This window comes from Caretta caretta, chromosome 6 (assembly GCF_965140235.1).
Source record: "Caretta caretta isolate rCarCar2 chromosome 6, rCarCar1.hap1, whole genome shotgun sequence".
NCBI lineage: Eukaryota > Metazoa > Chordata > Testudines > Cheloniidae > Caretta > Caretta caretta.
In genome coordinates this window covers 81,698,191-81,720,650 of record NC_134211.1, presented here as the reverse complement: position 1 = coordinate 81,720,650, position 22,460 = coordinate 81,698,191, and the positions used below count along the sequence as shown (strand labels likewise).

Below are 22,460 nucleotides of genomic sequence, written 5' to 3'. Positions count from 1 at the left end.
CTTGAACAAGATAAGGCCAGTGCAACCTGTCAGCTGCTCCTTAAAGCAGCTGATCCAGCATTTATAAAACCTATGCTGATGGTAAATGACTGTCAGATCACTGAACTGTTGCACTGCTAATTGGGACCCAATCAACTAACCCTGGCTTCTGACTCAACAGAATAAACTAGAGGAAGGCAAAACAAAATAACTCAGCATGGTGTTGATGCGCTGAGGGGAAATTCCTTTTTCTTGGGTATGGCAGTTGATTGTATCCTGTACATGCAGTCAAGAATAACCAGTCCCACATCCAGCAACTACAAGGTCCAAAGTAATGCTCTGAGGGGAAGGTGTGGAAAACTTTCTGCTTCTGAAAGTGGCATATGCTTCTTTCCCATCCAGAAATATTTATGGATTCTCCTTCCCTCTGACAGAATAATTTGGGTGGTAAAATAAATCTCTCTTAATCCCATGCCAACCCACAAAGGAGGCAAGCCTGCAGCCCCAGGAGCTGGCCCTGTGTTAGGTCTGACAAGTACTATTGTTCTTGTGAGAATTACAGGGGTCATAACTGCTCAAACACATTCTAATCTTGGGAGAATTCTGTGCCAAAAAATAAAAAATTCTGCACACAGTATTTTGCATATTATATTCATGCAAGTGTCAATTATTTTGGTAATTTATTTAAATTACAATACAGTGGATGGAGAATGGAATTGAGGAGCATTGGAGAAAATCCCCAAACCCCCTTTGTCTAAAGTAAAGTAGCTAGGTTTGACCCTTTATTTCTAGTTATTAGTCAACAAATACATGCAGTCATATGCTCAGTGTTACATCACAGGCAACTGAAGAGTAAGTGAGGGTTGGGGATCAGAATCATGGTTTATATTGGCTACTGACCATCTCCAGAAAGGTCAGTAGTAAATAGTTCATGGAGCACATTTCGATAGGAAAATTTTTCAGTCCAAAAATTTAGCCCAGTTCTAATCACTGAAGCATCACAAGCATTTATAAAGCCATTCTGTCTTTTATAATAAGGCTCCTTTACACAACTCTGGCAGTGTAAAGGACCCTTAAAACTTTTACACCTGTTTCATGCTCCTGGGGGAATTCACTAAGAATGGGAACAGTACACTAACAACAAAGAGAACAACTAAGCAGGTAGGCTGCTCCATTATGCTCTCCCTGAGGGGACAGAGCCTGCCTCATGCCTATTTCCAAACACCCTGAAGCACTGACCCTCCATGATGTGTGTGCCGCAATAGCAAGCCAGAGGAACAGTGTCTCTTGTTTGATCACTTCCATGCCTGCTGAGCCCCTGCATGCCTTCTAGTGATGATTGACATCTCTGCCAGCTGTTCAGGCTGCCGGGGAGAAGTGAGTGACTGCTCTTTTAGCTTCCCTTTGCTTCCCCAAACAAGTCATTTTCCTGCGGGGAAACAGAGAAATCTGCAGACGACATGAATTCTCCCCCCGCACAGAATTGTCCCAGGAGTAACATTCTGAGGAACTCGGCAGATGAGATCTTGCAAATCTCTATAATATATCTCAGCGGTTCTCAAACTGTAGGTCGGGACTCCAGAGCGGGTCCCAATCCCATTTTAGTGGGGTTGCCAGGCTGGCGTTAGACTTGCTGGGGTCCAGAGCCAAAACCCCAGGGCTCAGGCTTCCTTCCCCCCTCCTGGGGTCATGTAGTAATTTTTGTTGCAAGAAGGAGCTCGCAGTGCAGTGAAGTTTGGGAACCCCTGAATATCTGTACAGAAAGGTAGATGACATACTGTTATGGATAGTTGTCATTGTTTCCAGTATATGCCCTCTTCTTTGTTTTTTTGTTTTGGCTTTTTTTGAAGAAGAAGAAGAAAAAAATTGGGGGGATTTCTAGATAGGTTGTGGATTTTTTTATTTTTATTACTTTATGACAGTCAGTTACTCTTCAAAAGTGGGTATAATGGATGCGGACTTTTTTTCTTTCTCAGAACAGTAAATGCAGTAAACCTCTTGCACTACTATAAATGTTATTGCTTAAACCAGGGGTCCCCAACGTGGTGCCCGTGGGTGCAATGGCACCCACCGGGGCAGTTGTGTGTGCCCGCAGGACACCGCGCTGCCGAAATGCTGCCACTGAAGAACCGCCTGCCGAAATGCTGCCAAGAAGCGTTGCCGTTCATTAAAACTGAAACTAAGTTTGTGTTTGGTTCCTGCAGCATTTCTGTGTCTGAAATAATCTAGAGACTCTGTAGAGGGCTTCAGATTTGTCATAGCATTTTTTAACTCAAAAGTCACAGAAAAGTCATGATAAATGTAGTAGAAATCATGGGTTTAGGTGTGTAAAATCATGGGTGCACTTTTTGAAACTGGGGGGCCCATGTAGGAGGGTTGCATTCTGTCCCTAGGGGGAGGGGGCGTGTTATAGAGCAAGTCCACCTCGCACTCATCCCACAGTGGTGGCTCCTGTCTTGTGGGGTTGGCCCAGCTCCCTGCTCCTGCCTTCATTTCTTGCCACAGTGTGCAGGCAGGGCCCTGCCTCCCCCCCACCCCCCTTTCCTGGTCCTGGAAGGATTGTAATAGGTAAAGTTGATTCTTCCTCCAGGTTAATGGTGAGACAGGTGGGGACTCTGCCAAGCAGTGAAGTGAAGCTTCCTACCCCAGTGTCCCTGGTCTGTGTGGTGGTGGCAGCCAACACTTTCCCATATAGGATCAGAGAATCACAGAAATGTAGGGCTGGAAGGCACCTTTGGAAGTCATCAATTCCAGCCCCTTGAGCTGAGGCAGCACCAAGTAAACCTAGAGCATTGTTATAGATGTATGTCCAACCTATACTTGAAAACCTCCATTGATGGGGATTCCACAAGCTCCCTTGGAAGTCTATTCCAGAACTCAACTACCCTTATAATTTGAAAGTTTTTCCTAATATCTAACCTAAGTCTCCCTTGCTGCAGTTTACTGTTCAGGAAGGACAGGCAGGGCAGAAAAGGTGGGGGAGTAGCACTGTATGTAAGGGAGCAGTATGACTGCTCAGAGCTCCGGTACGAAACTGTAGAAAAACCTGAGTGTCTCTGGATTAAGTTTAGAAGTGTGTGCAACAAGAGTGATGTAGTGGTGGGAGTCTGCTATAGACCACCGGACCAGGGGGTTGAGGTAGATGAGGCTTTCTTCCGGCAGCTCACGGAAGCTACTAGATCGCATGCCCTGATTCTCATGGGTGACTTTAATTTTCCTGATATCTGCTGGGAGAGCAATACAGCAGTGCATAGACAATCCAGGAAGTTTTTGGAAAGCGTAGGGGACAATTTCCTGGCGCAAGTGCTAGAGGAGCCAACTAGGGGGGGCGCTTTTCTTGACCTGCTGCTCACAAACCGGGTAGAATTAGTGGGGGAAGCAAAAGTGGATGGGAATCTGGGAGGCAGTGACCATGAGTTGGTTGAGTTCAGGATCCTGACGCAGGGAAGAAAGGTAAGCAGCAGGATACGGACCCTGGACTTCAGGAAAACAGACTTCGACTCCCTCAGGGAACGGATGGCCAGGATCCCCTGGGGGACTAACATGAAGGGGAAAGGAGTCCAGGAGAGCTGGCTATATTTCAAGGAATCCCTGTTGAGGTTACAGGGACAAACCATCCCGATGAGTCGAAAGAATAGTAAATATGGCAGGCGACCAGCTTGGCTTAATGGTGAAATCCTAGCGGATCTTAAACATAAAAAAGAAGCTTAATGTGGAATGAAGTGGAATGTTGGACATATGACCAGGGAAGAGTATAAAAATATTGCTCGGGCATGTAGGAATGATATCAGGAGGGCCAAATCGCACCTGGAGCTGCAGCTAGCAAGAGATGTCAAGAGTAACAAGAAGGGTTTCTTCAGGTATGTTGGCAACAAGAAGAAAGCCAAGGAAAGTGTGGGCCCCTTACTGAATGAGGGAGGCAACCTAGTGACAGAGGATGTGGAAAAAGCTAATGTACTCAATGCTTTTTTTGCCTCTGTCTTCACGAACAAGGTCAGCTCCCAGACTGCTGCGCTGGGCATCACAAAATGGGGAAGAGATGGCCAGCCCTCTGTGGAGATAGAGGTGTTAGGGACTATTTAGAAAAGCTGGACGTGCACAAGTCCATGGGGCCGGACAAGTTGCATCCGAGAGTGCTGAAGGAATTGGCGGCTGTGATTGCAGAGCCATTGGCCATTATCTTTGAAAACTCGTGGCGAACGGGGGAAGTCCCGGATGACTGGAAAAAGGCTAATGTAGTGCCAATCTTTAAAAAAGGGAAGAAGGAGGATCCTGGGAACTACAGGCCAGTCAGCCTCACCTCAGTCCCTGGAAAAATCATGGAGCAGGTCCTCAAAGAATCAATCCTGAAGCACTTGCATGAGAGGAAAGTGATCAGGAACAGCCAGCATGGATTCACCAAGGGAAGGTCATGCCTGACTAATCTAATCGCCTTTTATGATGAGATTACTGGTTCTGTGGATGAAGGGAAAGCAGTGGATGTATTGTTTCTTGACTTTAGCAAAGCTTTTGACACGGTCTCCCACAGTATTCTTGTCAGCAAGTTAAGGAAGTATGGGCTGGAAGAATGCACTATAAGGTGGGTAGAAAGCTGGCTAGATTGTCGGGCTCAACGGGTAGTGATCAATGGCTCCATGTCTAGTTGGCAGCCGGTGTCAAGTGGAGTGCCCCAGGGGTCGGTCCTGGGGCCGGTTTTGTTCAATATCTTCATAAATGATCTGGAGGATGGTGTGGATTGCACTCTCAGCAAATTTGCGGATGATACTAAACTGGGAGGAGTGGTAGATACGCTGGAGGGGAGGGATAGGATACAGAAGGACCTAGACAAATTGGAGGATTGGGCCAAAAGAAATCTGATGAGGTTCAATAAGGATAAGTGCAGGGTCCTGCACTTAGGACGGAAGAATCCAATGCACCGCTACAGACTAGGGGCCGAATAGCTAGGCAGCAGTTCTGCGGAAGAGGACCTAGGGGTGACAGTGGATGAGAAGCTGGATATGAGTCAGCAGTGTGCCCTTGTTGCCAAGAAGGCCAATGGCATTTTGGGATGTATAAGTAGGGGCATAGCTAGCAGATCGAGGGATGTGATCGTTCCCCTCTATTCAACATTGGTGAGGCCTCATCTGGAGTACTGTGTCCAGTTTTGGGCCCCACACTACAAGAAGGATGTGGATCAATTGGAGAGAGTCCAGCGAAGGGCAACAAAAATGATTAGGGGTCTGGAACACATGACTTATGAGGAGAGGCTGAGGGAGCTGGGATTGTTTAGTCTGCAGAAGAGAAGAATGAGGGGGGATTTGATAGCTGCTTTCAACTACCTGAAAGGGGGTTCCAAAGAGGATGGCTCTAGACTGTTCTCAATGGTAGCAGATGACAGAACGAGGAGTAATGGTCTCAAGTTGCAGTGGGGGAGGTTTAGATTGGATAGATTGGATATTAGGAAAAACTTTTTCACTATTAGGGTGGTGAAACACTGGAATGCGTTACCTAGGGAGGTGGTAGAATCTCCTTCCTTAGAGGTTTTTAAGGTTAGGCTTGACAAAGCCCTGGCTGGGATGATTTAACTGGGAATTGGTCCTGCTTCGAGCAGGGGGTTGGACTAGATGACCTTCTGGGGTCCCTTCCAACCCTGATATTCTATGATTCTATGATCCATTACTACTTGCCTTCAATGGATATGGAACACAGTTTATCACCATCTTCTTTATAACAGCCTTTAACATATTTGAAGACTGTTATCAAGTCCCTCCTCAGTCCTTCTTTTCTCACAACTTAAACATGTCCAGTTTTTTTTAACCTTTTCTCATAGGTCAGGTTTTCTAACCTTTTATCATTTCTGTTACTCTCCTATGGACTCTTTCCAGTTTGTCCACATCTTTCCTAAAGTGTAGTTCCCAAAACTGGGCACAGTATGCCAGCCGAGGGCTCACCACTGCTGAGTAGAGGGGAATAGTTATCTCCTGTGTCTCATTAATGACCCATCTGTTAATGCACCCCAAAATAATATTAGCATTTTTTGCAACTGCATCACGTTGTTTACTTGTATTCAGTTTGTGATTCTCTATAACCTCCAGATTATTTTCAGAAGTACTGCCAACTATCCAGTTATTCCCTGTTTTGTAGTTGTGCATTTCAACCAGTTGTGCCACCTACTTTATAGTAATTTTATCTAGACCACATTTCCTTAGTCTGCTTATTAGAATGTCATTTCGAACAGTGTCAAATGTCTCATTTAAATTAAGATCTGTCACATCTACTGTTCCCCCATCTGCCAGGGCAGTAACCCTGTCAAAGAAGGAAATTAGTTTGGTTTGGCATGGTTTATTCTTGACAAATCCATCCTGGCTATTTCTTATAACCTTGTTATCCTTTGGGAGCTTGCAAATTGATTGTTTAATTTGTTCCAGTATTTTACTTGGTATTGAAGTTAGGCTGACTGGTCAGTAATTCCCTGGGTTCTCTTTGTTCCTTTTTTAAAAAGATTGGTATAATGCTTGCCCTTCTGCAGTCCTCTGGGACCTCACCCACCCTCCACAGGTTCTTGAAGATAATTGCTAACAGTTCCAAGATTGCTTTAGCCTAGTTCCTTAAGTATCATAGGATGAATTCATCTGGCCCTGTCGACTTGTATACATCTAAATATTCTTTAACCTGTTTCCCTCTTTTGGCTTTCATTCCTTCCCCCTTGTTGTTGTTAAGTGAGTATCTGGTCTCCCTTAACATTTTTAATGAAGACTGAAGCAAAATAGACATCAACAGTGCAGCTTTCTTGATGACATCTGTTATTAGCTCTCTTCACCAGCTTCAACCACTGTTTTTTTTTTGTTGTTGTTTTTTTCCCAATAGTGGACCTGTATTGTCACTGGCAATTAGTTCTAACGGAGAACAGTGTTTTAGTGGTGGCATTGATGCAACCATCCAGTGGTGGAACATGCCTAGCCCTAATGTGGATCCTTATGATACATATGGTAAGTGTCTTCTGAGAATGAAAGATTGTCAGCATTTAGACTAAGAGACTTCTAATACTATTATTGTTTGATTCTAAAGTGGTTCTGAAAGCTCATGAAGAGCTTTTATTAAAAAAAGTCACAGGTTATCTGAATTACTACAAACAAATCTTTATTAATATGATTTTGGGTATGTCTGTAAACAGGTCAAGTAAACAGAGCTAGATTACAACTGGCTCAGGTATCTTAGGTACTGGATCAGTGAAGCTGTAGTAGGTCACACTTCTGTGTGGGCTAGCCCGACAAGTGGTTCTGAGGCTTGTGTAGCCTGTGCTGAAGCACGCACTGCTGTAGCTTCACTGTTCTGGTATCCAAGTTAAGTAGATTAAAGCTAGCTCAGGTATGTCTACTTGAGCTGCACTCATACTCCGTGATTACAATATAGATATATCATTTGTGTTGTGTATTCTAAAGATGGGATATGTGCATGTTGTACATCAAATGTATAAGTATGACATAGAATATTATCTCATTCTCTGATCATTTTTAGTCCCCAGATAAAGCAGAGTACAGTACATTTATTTTAGCTTATTTTTGTTCTAAAGCTATTGATAGGCTTTCTGAGAGGGACACGTGCTTAATGTGTGTCTGTTTTCCACCTGTAAAATCGGTAATTCTTGCTCGCTTTTTGTATAGTGATTTCAGATCCTTGGATGGAAAGTGATATCGAAACACAGAACTTTTTAAACTATTTACTAAGTTCTACCAAACCGTCATGAAAATTATCACATGTACATAAAGATATATTTACCTTTCTTCCTTCCTTCCTTCCAGTCTGCAGGAAATGTGCCTTTAATTTTTTTGGTTTTGTTTCTTTTGTGGTGGTGGTAAAAGCTACAGATGTGCTTTTTGTCATCTTGCACATGATTTGTGTAAAATCTAGAAGATACATTAAATTAAGTTGGAAATTAAAATACAGACCATTTTGATGAACAAGCATTTAAAATTATCTTGAGTGACTTTGTGATAGGATATTTTAAATATCATATAGAGTAGAATATCAGGGTTGGAAGGGACCTCAGGAGGTAAGCAGGACCAATCCCCAATTTTTGCCCCAGATACCTAAATGGCCCCCTCAAGGATTGAACTCACAACCCTGGGTTTAGCAGGCCAATGCTCAAACCACAGACACCTGACACAGAGCCTGGTCTGTCGGATCAGTCTGTTTCCAGTGTTCCCTCTTTGAGTAGTCGTCCTGCTGCAGTTCTAAGATTTTCAACTGAAAAGGGATGTAACTTTAATTTTCTGGGTTCTTAAAAGGAGAAGATGGCAAAATCACTAGAGCCCTGCACAGATACACAAATGTGTATCCGCATCTGATCCGCAAAAGTTATCTGCGGATGCAGATATCCGCAGATTTGCAGGGCTCTACACTAGGGGCTGGGCTGAGGCTCCAAGGCATCCGCCCTGCTGGAGCCTGGTCAGGGAGACCCATGGGCAGCTGTGCAGACCCTCCACCTGCCCTGAGCCAGGTGGGGAGCCTTGGGGGCGGGGATATGGCCAGGGCTGCTCTCAAACCTCTCCCCCCTGCACCGCGGGCAGGTGGAGGGTCCACCGCAGCTCCCCGACTGGGTTCCATGTTGGCCTGGGCTGGGGGAGACCTGTGGAGCTGCCCGGGGGTTGCTCTGGCCCCCCACCCAGGGCAGGTGGCATGTCTGCCACAGTTGCCTGCCCAGCTCTTACAGTGGCCAGGCTGCGGGTCCAAGGTGCCCTCCCTCTCCGGCCAGAGCCGGGTCAGGGAGAGACGCCCTGGCAGCTGTGGGGAGCTGTACCAGACCTTTCACCTGCCCTGGGTGGGGGGCCCGAGCAGCCTTCCGCCCAGGACAGTGAAGATCCCTTCTCCAGGTTATACAGCTACGAGATCAATATCAATTTCTTCAGCTCCCTCATTCATGGTACCATCAGATTTATTGGTATCTGACCATCCAGAATCATCTCTACAGGCTCATGCTGACATTGCATTATTGGTACTGTGTATGCGTGAATGATTGGTATCATCTATTGAACATCTGACTGCAAGATCTGGCACTCCCTTAATGAAACTCCTCAAGCCCAACCCGTGTGGGGCTCAGAAAAAAAACTGGGTCCATCTGTGAGCAGCCCTATGTTTAGGATGGAAGCATTGTTTTGGGAACCCTGAGTGAATTTTTCTTAAGGCTTGTCAGAAGGGTGCCAGCTAGAGCCAAGTTTTGTTAGATTTTTCTAGCTTCTTTCTGAATTATGTTTTAAAAGATTAATGTATCCCTGCCCCTCACTTTGTTCCTTCCCTCCCTGTTCTTTTCTGCTTCCTCATAAATATATAAATAATGCTGCAGGGCCAGTCATGCCCAAAGCCTGATATGAAGGAATTTTAAAAATATATTGGAGAGGGAGGGGAAGAAGAAGGAAGGACATGTTTTCTTGGCGCCACTCACCCCAAAGCAGAAAGGAAGCCTCCAAGAGTTCTTTTATGTCATTTTTTTGGTGAGGAGACTGGCACAAGAATCCTAGAGCTGTCAGGTTTGTGAAAAGGGAGAGCCTGGTAAAAGCAGCTGCTAGAGCTCCGATCTTCTCTTCTCCCTCTCTCCCAGCTACAAACAAGGCCCATTTCAGCTTCTCTGCTCCCTATATCTGGCCATCCCTTTGAAGCATCACAGGAGCGGAGAAGAGCATCAGGCTGGGTCTGGCCAGCCCCTTCTGTCATCTTAAAAAAGAAAAATTGCCTTACTTATATCCATTTAATTCCATTTTACTCATTTGTCATTGCGAACAGCTGAGGTGCCTTCAGCTGTGGAAATTAATTTTAATGATACTGTTGATTAAAGATGAAAGTGCCTGCTATCCACATCAATGAGTAACTGCTACCTAACTTTTCATCTGGTTGGCTCTGTAACTATGGAACTATTATTAAAATAGTAATTCTTTCTGTACATCAGAGTTCCAGGTGAATCATATCATTATTACAGAAGTTATGAAAATGATTATTATTAATATGCTTTCAGTAAAGGACATGCGTGAAAACATTTACATTGATTTGTCTAAAATATTCATTGTACTAGCCCATTTTATTTTATAGAACACAGAGATTGAAATTAGGTTTCCAACCTCATCTACTGACTGACAACTAAATTAACACACACAATGTGTGAAATTACAAGTGTCTGCTTTGGATCCAATTTTAGTTTTTCATTACAGTTTAGTTCAGAATTCTGTAATCTCCCTTTTATTTTGGGGTGGTGGGTTTTTTGTTGTTTGTTGGTTACTGGTTAGATTTTCTCTTACTGATTTCTACAGGATGTTACATGGTTATATAATCTATAGTGTATTAATCACTGACACTGGAAAATACCAACTGTGGTTTTTGAGTTTACCATAGGAATTATTTTGAACCTAGGTAAAAACAGAGTTTTTTAGTATTTCTCATCTTCAGGAAAAAGCTTTAACTTTGGAATTTTTTTTTCCTTTCCAGAGCCAAACGTTCTAGCTGGCACATTAATTGCTCATACAGATGCCGTCTGGGGTCTTGCTTATAGTGGTATAAAGAATCATTTACTATCTTGCTCAGCAGATGGCACTATTAGATTATGGAATCCACCAGAAAAATTGCCCTGCATTTGCACTTACAATGGAGAAAAGGGTGAGTATGATGTTTGCGTTTTTTTTTTAAAGGCATTTTTGTTTAAAAATTTGTGTGATAGGAAGGGGATGTTTGTTTCCTCAGTTTGCCCAAACCAAATATCAACTTACAGTATTTCTAGGACTAAAGGAAAACTCCTGGAACTCCAAGGAAATGCAGCTGTGATGAACCTCTGAAATGAAGCCTTCACTCCCTTCTACAGCCTGCCATCCTTCCTCTTCAGATGCTAGCTCTTTAAGTAGAACGAGTTCTGCACAAAGCTTAGCTGGTTTTGGCAATCTTACTTTTAAAAATGTCTTTATTGCTGATAATTAAGGTAGCTTTATTATTTCTTTTTGCAGCATTTTGGAAAAACTCTAAAAGAAGTTTCTTTGGTAATTACTGTAGAAGAAAAATAGGAAAGATCAATTAAACCTTTAAGGTAGCTTAAGAGTTTTATTTCCCTATCTAATCTTTTTTTTTTTTTTCTTTTCTATTAGAGCATGGAATACCTACATCAGTTGACTTTATAGGTTGTGATCCTGCTCATATGGTCACTTCTTTTAGCACTGGCAACACAGTCATTTATGATTTAGAAACATCCCAATCACTGGTGATGCTCTCATCACAGATAGACTCTGGTAAGTTAATATGAATTAGTTTTGTCTCATATATGCAGTTTAGATGTGTGCTCTTTCAAAAGCTTCAAGAGCTTTGTTCCTCTTTTTTTCTGTATTGCACAATTTCACATTTTAATTCTATTCTGACTTTTTCTTATTCTTTGATTGTCATGTGGAGATGTCAAATCATAGAAATAGGGGAGTAAATGAGGAAAAGTAACTTTCTTGGCAAAGGAAAAAATTTTCATCTTTGTAAAAAAGGGTTTGAGAGAATCTGGAATGATCTGAAGGATAAGTATGGCGATAATTCAGAAAGGGTTACAGAGATGCTGAAAGTGACAGAACCTTGCCAAAAAACTAAAAATGTAGCTAGTCTTTCAAGAACCAATTCCCTGAATTAAATATGAAGGAACAGAGTTCTAACTACATAGGCATTATGCACGAATATGTTAAATGCAGGCAATATGGTTCTAACACAAAAGAGAGAGTGTAGAATTCTGAATGTACTTTACAGAATCCATATGTCTTAATTGCTGACTCTCACTGTCCTCTAAACCAGGAGGTTGAGCACCAGGATCATATCCAGTGCTGAGAGTGCAGTAGAACATCAGTGTTGCCCTGTCATACGTGCCGGCATTTAAACCCCTTCTCTGTAAAATAAGGTTGAAAATCTAGTGTCATGAGAGGGCAATGTACTGCTTCATATGTAACAGCTCAGTTTGTCTAGTCTTTACCCTGATAGTATTTAATGGCTAGTATTAAGCACTTTGAGACAGCTAGATTATGAAAGAAACTATAGAGAACCATAGTCTGTGTAATATTGGCCTTGATACTAAGATAGGAGCCCATATAAAGGGAGGTACATACCTCTTTGATAAAGGATAAAAATTTAAATAGCTAAACATCAAAAAGGAAATCCAAAACTTCAGAGAAGTATTCTTTCGCAAGGCGAATGATACACCAATGTATAGAAGAGACTATTTTAAAGACATTGTGTGTACCATTAAGTAATTTAAGTAGAAATAAGACATTTGTGTAGTGCATAGAAAAAGAGAATCTAGTTAGTAGGTTAGGAGTCATAACTTGTCTTTTTTGTGCCCCTCTCCTCTCCCCCACCCCCATTACTACTACCATGAAATGCAAACCTAATCTCTTCACCCTGTCTCTAAAGTATCTTTCATACATATAGCCCAATCACAAAAATTTTTATCTTCATAATACACTGATTAGAGTGCATGTGGATTAGTCCCTGCCCTGGAAAGCCAGAGCACATCACATGTATTTCTATCTTTCATTACATATTTTATTCTAAAATGTCTCAATAATTTTCCTGACGCGTGAAGTTCCATCTGTTAGTTCACTGGTTATTTTTTAATATTGTGTTCTCTTGGGCAATATTATTATTTGCTGACTGTATTTTTACTATTTGTCCATCAAATATTTTACCTATAACTTTCTATCTTTTCAGGTTTGCAGTCAAGTAATCATATTAACAGGGTAGTAAGTCATCCTACTCTTCCTGTAACAATTACAGCTCATGAAGATAGACACATCAAGTTTTTTGACAATAAAACGGGTAAGGATACTAAAAACCTAGTGCATTAAGCTGAGTAATGTTTAAAATAAATCTGGGTGGGTATCGGGGGGTCCTACCACACGCTACTTGTTGCAGAATCATAGCATAAATTTTTTGTTCCACTGTTACATGTTAGTGTAAAAGAAACATTCCCCTTACAGTAAGAAAATATCACTTTTCCAATATTGTCTTCATAACCTTCATCAGATAATCCTGCCTATACTTACTTGGATATAAGTGAAACATCACATTTTGCATTTTAGTCATCTTGTTGTAAATCCATAACTGACTGAAAATCTGAGGCCTTGTTAAAGGATTCGTTCTCAACTGAAATGTGTGTGGGGTGGGGGAAAATGAGCAAAATATTTGGGTACTCATCCATAAGGCTAAGATTTAGTCATGGGTATTTTTAATAAAAGTCCTGGACCGGTCACGGGCAATAAACAAAAATTCACGGCCCATGACCTGTCCAGGACTTATACTATAAATACCCCCAACTAAATAATAGGTGCTCTACGGGCCCCAGGGCACTGCTGCTGCTTGGGTGGTGGAGGTTGGGGTAGGCTCCAGAGTGGAGGACGGCCCAGGGCACTATGGCTACTCGGGGATGGACGGCAGCCCGGGATCTTTTTGGTTCACAGGCAAGCCAGTTAGCTTCCAGATTAGGCACTCCTGTGTCCCAGTCAGTCCCCTTACATTTCTCTCTTGGGGCTTCTGACCGTGCTTCAGCTTGCAGCAGAGCCAAGCAGCTCTCCTTGCAGATAGGCCTGAGCAACATGATGCAAGATTCCCATGGGCTTGTCAGCATTTCTGAGGCTGTGAGAAGGAGCTCTCTCAATTATTTACGAGGGACCTATTACTTTAGCCAGTGAGCGCCAGTACTAAGTCATCAGGGGAAAACTGTTTTTTCTTCGTTGTTTTTGGGGGATATGATGAATTCCCTTTCTGTATTAGCTTCCCAGGTAGTGCTTTACTACTTTGCCCTGAATCTTGGCAGCTGCTTCTAAAAGCCAGTATTTCTTGACCAAAAATGTCCCTTGTTAAATATCACAAATCCAAATTTCAATAAAGTAACTTCTCCTTTCATAAACAAGTAGATATCAGCCTAGAGCTACCCAAACTCTTTCCAAGTATGGCTGAAATGCAGTGGAGAGCCCAGGATTGCATTAGGAAGCTACATCTGAGGTAGTGAGAGAATATTTTCCCTTTGGCCCTCATGGGCTTTGATTACCATGGGTAATAGGTCCTCTCCATCATTGCTAAGTACTACTTTATAGAGTGCCTCCCCATTCCCTTTGCCTTATTCTTTTCCATACCCTGCCTCTCCCCAAAAATTAAACCTGTCATCTGTTTCTCTCCTGTCATCTCTTTCTCTCCTGTTAAAGATTAAGGTCATTACCTACAGACCTGTTGGAACAAGAAATAATTTATTGTGGCCAAGGAGTTGATTGGGGCTGCTAGAGGCCCATTTTAGACTTAAAATGACTTATCTGTTTTACAAGCTGGAAGCTCTGTAAAAGGAGATGAGATGAGAGAATGGATAGAAAAATGTAGACACAGCAACTGTGCTGTGTCACAAGATGTCACAAGATGTTCCTATACTGCAACAAAAAGATTGAGAATGGCTGTCCCCCCACGTACTCAGCGTCTAACTGTTTGCCATATTTGGGGTCAGGAAGGAGTTGTTCCCCGGGTCAGATTGGTAGAGACTCTGGGGGTTTTTTGCCTTTCTCTGCAGCTTGAGGCATGGGTCACTTACTTGTTTGAACTAGAATAAATGGTGGATACTCTAACTTGAAATCTTCTCATCAAGATTTGAGAATTTCGGTAACTCAGTCAGAGGTTACAGGCCTATTGCAGGAGTGGGTGGGTGAAGTTCTGTAGCTTGCGATGTGCAGGAGGTCAGATGATCATGGTAGTCTCTTCTGGCCTTAGTCTAATGAATTTGAGTTTATTAGAGTACTAGCTTTCTGTTCTTTACAGCATCTGTCTGCTCTTCCACATTGTCCACCACATATTTATAAAACTTAATGTATATGTGAGGATGTATTTATTTGGGTTTAAATAAACATATTCCAAATGGTTATACCAAGGTTTTGATATCTTTGCCATCATTTTAAAAACAGAAGAGTGGTGCATTGCCTCCCTCTTGTTCCCATTTCCCATACATGTGTGTGTATATATAACCACCAAAAAAAAAATCATAAATCAAATCAAAACATTCCCAAAAGAAAACCAGCCCCTTATGCCTTCCAAATTCCCAGGACTAATTCCCCAGAGCCTGCCTTGAATTGGAAGCTGGAGACTAGCGTAGTGCCCCTCTGTTTTCCTTTTGTTTTTACTAGAATGTTCTCATTTGTGAAAAATTTGAACCACCTCTAATTACATCTTGTGTATTTGTTTTGCGGCAGTTGCAGTCACAATGGAAGTTATTTAATTCTAGCACACATGCATGTATACAAGTTGTGGTCATGAAAGGTCACGGTGATCATATTGAAACTGAAATTCCTCAATCTTCCTCATCCTGCCCTTCAATGGGCCTCAGTGATGACTTGTGGACACGTGTAACAGTGTAGTTGTCACCATGTCCACTTAGTCTTTGGTCGTCTTGTTATGATTGCCAATAAAAGTGCTAAATATTTTAGAGATATGGTGTGTGTACTGTGAATATATCTACCTGAAAGTCGCCCAAGACCACCACCATGCTCTATAGAGGCTGTGAAGCATCTTTCACATAGTTGTTAAAAATTATTAATAACAAGTAGTTAGAGTTTAAAGCTATATAAATGAATGTCAATTCCGGTATGGTTCTAACATATTTCATTTAAATCTATATTGTTTGCTACCTCGTATTAAATTGATTCCTTAATATAATTCTGTCGAAAAATATTAAGACATTTCCCGGGAATTGATACTTTATTTTGCTTTTAGGTAAAATGATCCATTCTATGGTTGCTCACTTGGATGCTGTCACAAGTCTAGCAGTAGATCCCAATGGAATCTATTTGATGTCTGGAAGTAAGTTTTAACTTTCTGTATTACCTACATATTTTGCTTTAATAAAATTTAAAGATATGAAAACCTAACTTTTTGTATCTTTCTTTTTAACACAGGCCATGACTGTTCCATTAGATTATGGAATTTAGACAGCAAGACTTGTGTACAAGAAATAACAGCCCATAGGAAAAAGTTGGATGAGTCAATTTATGACGTAGCTTTTCATCCATCAAAAGCATATATTGCCAGTGCAGGAGCTGATGCCCTTGCCAAAGTGTTTGTGTGACACAACAAAACAAACCTGCACCATACTAGCAGGTCTGCTTGGACAAGAAAAGAGGGAATGCATCACTGCCATCAATGAAACGGCTACCAATAGGACACTACATCTGATCTGCCTGGACGAAGGCTGTATGTGGGGCAGGTTTTAAGTTGGTGAAAAGTCACTGCATCTTGAATAATGTCAGGCTTATTAATTTAACTGTAATTACTGTATTTTTTTTAAAAAAAGAAAACCAGTATTTGTAGCCTGGACTGAATATGAACTGAGCATATGTCTGTTCTTTAGGTGTCTTTAAGCAAACGTGGAGTCTGATCTTACAAAAGACTTTTTTATTTTGGACTCTGTGTGCTGCCTTAGGGTTAGGAATGTGGTGCTCTTGTGGGGGGGAAGTGAGCTCCAAGAGTAGCTTTCTTTTCATCTCTTAGTGATCTTCTGTTTATCAGTTGAATGCCACAGATCCCCTTTTAAACTTTTATTTTGCTTTAAAGAAAAGGAAATTTAACTTAAAATATTTTAGCATTAGTTGCACAAAATGTTTGGATAAAATTCTAGTTTTTATAAGTCTTTTTATATATTTAGCCTGTCACAACAGTGCTCAAGATTGTATTGATGATATTTTTTCTGCATTATAGAACCCTAAAACACAGAGATCTCACTGACCCGCTGCCGTGTAACCACAATCTTCCCTTCTTTTGCCTAATACAGCTCAGCTAAGTCCTTTCATTAAGGATGCTAATTCATCATCATCACATAACTGTCTTCATAAATATAAAGACTGTAAAGAAGTATGTTTAAATGAAACACAGAGGGGTTGTAATACCCTCCCAGTGAACTCTTAAAAAAATTAATCTTGGCATCCTATCACTATGTGATATTTTGTACATCTTACTGTATTTACAAGTTTATTTATCAAGGATTACCCATCTTGCTCATGGCCTCTTGTTATTTATTTCACTTTTTGTTGGTCTTTATATCCTTTTATGTAGTGTGTTAAAGGGCCCTGTATATCTATTATGGCACTCTTTGAACAGTCTAAAATAGACTAAAAATGGGACATTTCATAGTTTTTAAAGTTACAAACCAAGATTATTTTTTCCGGTTAAGTATCTGGAGTGAAGTTGATTCCAGAAAAAACAATCTTGTTTCAGAACTTTTGGAGTGAAAAATGTTTATTTGCGTTTCAAATAGAATACAGAAGTAGTTGAATCAAGATTCATAAATCTGCTGTGTTTGGGCTAGTTATTCCCTGCTTTTATTTTTTTCAAATGTGCTTCAGTTTATGGTGTAACTAAAGATTTTGTTTGTGTAATGCATGATTAAGACAATAAAGTATTTTTTCTAGTCTTCCACAAAACTTTTCTGATCAGTTTGCGGGTTTTGATGAGTTTTGTAAGGTTTCTGTTTTACAAACTATGAATCAGCAAATTTTTAAGATTGTACCACGTAGCAAAAGTACAACAGTTGAAAAATAATGTATATAAAATGCATATAATAAATATTAAATGGTGTACCTGTATGTTACTGTTGGCTACATTATTTTGTGTTGCACAGTTTAAAGGTGACATTTTATTCTGCAAATTACTAAATTCAGAAATGTCTAAATTTTAGTGAAATTACATCTTTTTATGCTGTTTAAATAAACTTCATTGTTTTTAAAAACTGGTAATATTTATTGGGATATAAACAGATTTTTAGTTACTAGCAGCAACACCCCATATAAGAACATGTCTCCAAAGAGTGAAACTCATACTGCATTTTTAATAGTTTTTCTGTCTGAGAATAACTTGAAAATGAGACTCATACATTTTTAGAGCATTTTTGGAATTGTAATGATCATGCTCTTCAGTTATTTCAAGAGATGAAGTGATATGAACATGGGATTGGGGTCGAATAGATACCCAGGTTTTATTCCCAACTCTGTCAACTGCCTCATGATGAATAAGCTAAATTTTTGTGCCCCGGTTTCACTCTCTGTAAAATGAGGTCTACTCATGTTTATAAAGTTCATCCTCCAGTGACGGAGGATGCACTGAAAGTGAAGTCGGCTTCTGTTAAAAGCAGACTAAAGCTGACATTGAGCCAATTTGGATGATGACTCTGTTTGCTGAAAACGTGTTAGCTGAACGGAAATTAAAAATGAATATTGCATTGCGGTCTGTAACTTTCTTTGTAATTATGCTTTGCCCAGATATAAATATGCTTTGAGGCCTTGGAAAATGTTCTTATAAGTGGTGACAGCTGTAGTTCCATGTGATCCATCCAATTTAGCAATAAGAAGGTAGATCTCTCCATCTCAAGTCAAGCAAGTTGGATGAAAAACAAAAGAAAACTGATGTGCCCATGGAAGGCACAAAACGGTAATCATTCTGAAATTAATTTTGTTTTTAGGAGCAATATGGTGCAGTAAGTTATATTGTGTAGAAATGGGAGAACTTTGCCCATTACCATCAAGGTGAGGCTTTCAGTAGCTGCTTGTTTGGACACTAAGTTTCTTTTTTTAAAAAATTAGCTAATTTGCACTTCTTTTGTTCGTTTCAGTCTAAAATGTTCAGCTAATGAACAGTCAAGAGTGTGATTTGAATTTTATTGGAAATAATTTCGTGATCACCTTTTCTGAAGCTGAAAATTGTTTCTGGCAGCTTTTCCAGACTGCTGCATTTTAATGCTTAAATGAAATGTGATTGTTTATTAAACATTGCCATGCATAAACATTTACCTCATTTTCTATAATTGTATTAAAATTGAAATGGTAAAAAAAACTGTTTTTCTTAAGTTGAATCTTGTTGTTATGGTGTTTTTAGTGTCTTAACGTTATGTTGGATCAAATTATGTATCTTGGCTCCATTTACTGAATAATGACCTTACCTCTGGTATAGACTGTGTTATTTAATTGATTGCAGTGCCTAACATTAAAAATGCTATCAGTTTATTTAAATTACAGAACAGTTTATGGCATTGTCAATGGAACAAGTTGACACTGTGTGCTGCAGTAGACACTAATTAAAAACAAAATCTAAAATAAAATAAATCCTCTCCGGTTTGAAATGGGAGTACCATAAAGGACTGACTTGCTGGCATTTCTGCATCAGATGTCTTTCCGCTCCTGTTTCAAAGAATACATCTATTTCCATTCTCTCAGCATGCCTGTGTGTTGCAGGATCACTCCCCATCTTGCTGCTCGTTATAGGAACTGTGTTAAGCAGATGAATGGTACAGATTGCCCAGTATCGTGTCTGATAGGCCAATATCAAATGCTTTGAAATGTGTTTTGGTTTTTTTTAAGAAAAACCCCAATCAAGCAGTCAGCCACCTTCATTTGTGAAATCGTAGGGGGAAATTTCTTCCTCGTTTCAGCTACTGATAATTGTATGCTCTGAGGTGTAGGGATTGACTACCCTTGTCATTTTATCTTCATTGATGAACATGTGGTCTTACAAAATATCTGGTTTTGGATCTTTTGAAGCTTATCTTTATCGCTATTATCTTTTTGAATATTTTTATTTATTTTCCTCAATAATACTTTGTGGCACATGCAATTCCGTAGGCTAACAATATGCTGTGTAGAAAGTACTCCTTTATTCACTGTAGATCTGTTTACTTCAAAATTCATAGTGCTGTCTTGCCCTATCCATTTGTTTTAGGTACATTTCTAACAGCAGTTGATTCCTAAACTGAGGTCCACGGAAAGCTGTCTGGTCACATAATGTTGGCTGCCTTCCTTATTTACAACTGCTGCATCACATAAAAGGCAGTTAAAAATAAATACTTCCCTTGTGTAATCTATGTAGTTTAATGGGGATGTTAAGCGTTTCCAGTTAGGAAAGGAGATTGTCCACTTGATAGTGAACTGGAGATGAAGTTCATCGGACAATCTTTCTCTAGTAATGTCTGATACAGCCTATGAAAATATGAACTTTTTTTCCACAATAAATATTCAGTTTTTTACTCTCATTGAAGATCACTATCTATCATATCGCCACGTAGCAAACTTGATAGCAGAAACAGCCAGGGAAGAGCTGAGACAAGGTGATTACCGTTAACACTGCCTTCCAGATGAGGATGAATGGAGGTATATTTTCCATATTCTGTATTTTCGACATTGATGCACAGAGTGTGCATTTCCTTGAGCTGAAACTAACTCAGAACACACTGATAATATATATGAATAGTTCAGATTATTTTTTTAAACATAGATCATGTTGGTATTTGCTTCGCTGGCCACAGTGTGGCCCAGAGTAGGCATTTGGCCCCATCTAAATAATTGTCATCAGCAGATGTTCATATTGGTGATTTTTAACAGTAACAGCTCTTTACCCTTTCATCCTGTGTTTACCAGGATTCTGTAAAGTCCCTAAAATGAGCTTCACCCAAATCCCTCCAGATACAATTTGCACTCTCAATTATTTTATTTCTGGTTTTGATAAGGTGATTAGGGAATTAGGTAAGTGTAACAAGTTTGGCTAATATAAAAATACGAGGAACGGCATTGTCTAGTCATGGCCAGGGCAGGAAGCTGTGCCTGATGCTGACAGTTAATCTGTTATCTTGGAGAAGTCACTTAACCTCCCTCTCAGTGCTTAACCTTAACCTCAGTGCTTTAGAATCTGCTGAAAGGCAGTAAGTTAAGTGTACACTATTAATGTTTACTCTTACAGCAGTAGTAGTGGTTTGCCTCAGTTACAATTTCCTTATTTTTCTATAACTATTTTAAACTAGTTTTCTTTGTATTGATAAATAAAGGTCAATGATAAATAATTCCTGGAAGAGAAGCATTGTATAGTTGTGTTGGTGGTGATAACCTTTCAGGCCTGTAACTCCTTTTCAGTCCCAGACCCTGATTATTAGGTTGCCCTCTCTCCACTGTGGGAATATGCATTGCACCTTGAACTTAGTATTGATAAGACTCCCTCTGTTAAGGCCAGATCCAACAGTATATTCTAGCTACTTTGAACTACTCCAGGGCAACAAAAGCAGCCAGAACATGCTGGCATGTTAAGATTAGTTACTATGCATCTCTGGAGCAGCGCAAAGCAGCTGCAGCATACCGCGGAATATAGCCTGTAATATGCGATCATGCAACCAAATTCTTAAGGGCAGCAACAGTTGGGGAGAAAGGGCAAGTGATCCACCGATGAAAATTCTGGTTTTGAGTGTGCACAGTCCACCCCCCTATACCATGCCATTGACTCATTTCAAGCAGTAGAATTACACCATGCAAGTTAACTGGGAAAGAATGAGTGATTATTACTGGTGTTACAATAACCTGACTTGACAGACCTGAGCTGTTGATTTGGCCTTATCTGTTAGTCTCTAATCCATGATAATTAATTGTAATTATTAACTTGGCTGAATTACCACCTATGGTTTTCAAATGTAGTCAATGTACAAATCTAAATGAGCTTCAGCAATGTGGAAACCTTGAAGAATATGTTGGCTCTTTAAAGGATCTTTTAAATTTATTTTATTCAAATTAAGTAATGGATTTACCTGTGAATTTTCAGAAAATTAATTCTGTACTCATAGCAAGTGTTATGAGTGTGAAATGGATGCATGGTATTCTTGGGACATGAAGTTGAATCCCTGCTTTAAAAGCAAAATTGCAATTGTACAGATACAACTAATATTTGAATATTGAGAGAATACTGGGTGACTCTGAAATGGAACAATGGCTAATGATATGTGCTGAAGACCATTGTTGTGTGGGGCTAGAGCTCCTTCATATGAATTTACTTTGCTGACTAGGAGCCCACACTATTTAAAGTGAATCGGAAGGATTAAGAAAATGGCCTCTGTTAACATTTCGGCATTCTTTGGTTGCAAACTGGGTTAGTCATCAGAAAGATAATGAGAAAAGCCAACTGACTCTACTGTGACATCTAGTTGGTAGAACCATTCCTTATGTTACAGATTTGATGAAAAAATGGAATACTGTAAACTGGAAAACCTCAGTGGTTGTTTGTCTTCATCAAACCAATATGTTCCATTCTACTGTGAAAAGTTACTGGTCCCCTCATTAGTAGAAGAAATATTTGACTTGGTTGTTGATGGATGTTTACATTTAGAATTGTGTTTGACTTGGATAACCTGGTGAGGTTTTATAAATAAAAGGGGGAAAGTATCTATCTTATACTACTTTGATGGAAGATACTACTCCAATTGCCCAGTATAAAATAATATAACTTCTGGAGCTATGGCAATAAGTCACAATTTAAATAGTTTTAGATTGAAGGGGGGAAGATATGGCAGTCCATTTTGTGTGTGTGTAATCACTTTCTAATGAAATAGCGAATCTAATTTTTCTTCCTATGTCCCCCCCCCCCCCTTTTTTTTTTTTACAATTTTGGGCCTTCAGTGTTACCTAAACGATGTCTAAATTTGCTTACAATCTCTGATAACTTGTGCA

General features: G+C 40.2%; 1 protein-coding gene across 8 annotated transcripts in view; it reads left to right on the top strand.

Moving 5' to 3' along the window:
- STRN3 (striatin 3) overlaps positions 1-17,573 on the top strand; it is a 96,680-nt gene extending 79,107 nt beyond the window's left edge. For all 8 annotated transcript variants that reach the window (XM_048852390.2, XM_048852389.2, XM_048852387.2 and 5 more), the window contains 6 exons: positions 6,826-6,947; positions 10,435-10,602; positions 11,082-11,222; positions 12,670-12,777; positions 15,709-15,795; positions 15,891-17,573. In XM_048852390.2, coding sequence (XP_048708347.2) covers positions 6,826-6,947; positions 10,435-10,602; positions 11,082-11,222; positions 12,670-12,777; positions 15,709-15,795; positions 15,891-16,060 — 796 coding nt within the window. In that variant the 3' untranslated portion in view covers positions 16,061-17,573. The remainder of the gene's footprint in view (positions 1-6,825; positions 6,948-10,434; positions 10,603-11,081; positions 11,223-12,669; positions 12,778-15,708; positions 15,796-15,890) is intronic.
- Positions 17,574-22,460: the final 4,887 nt, after the last annotated feature.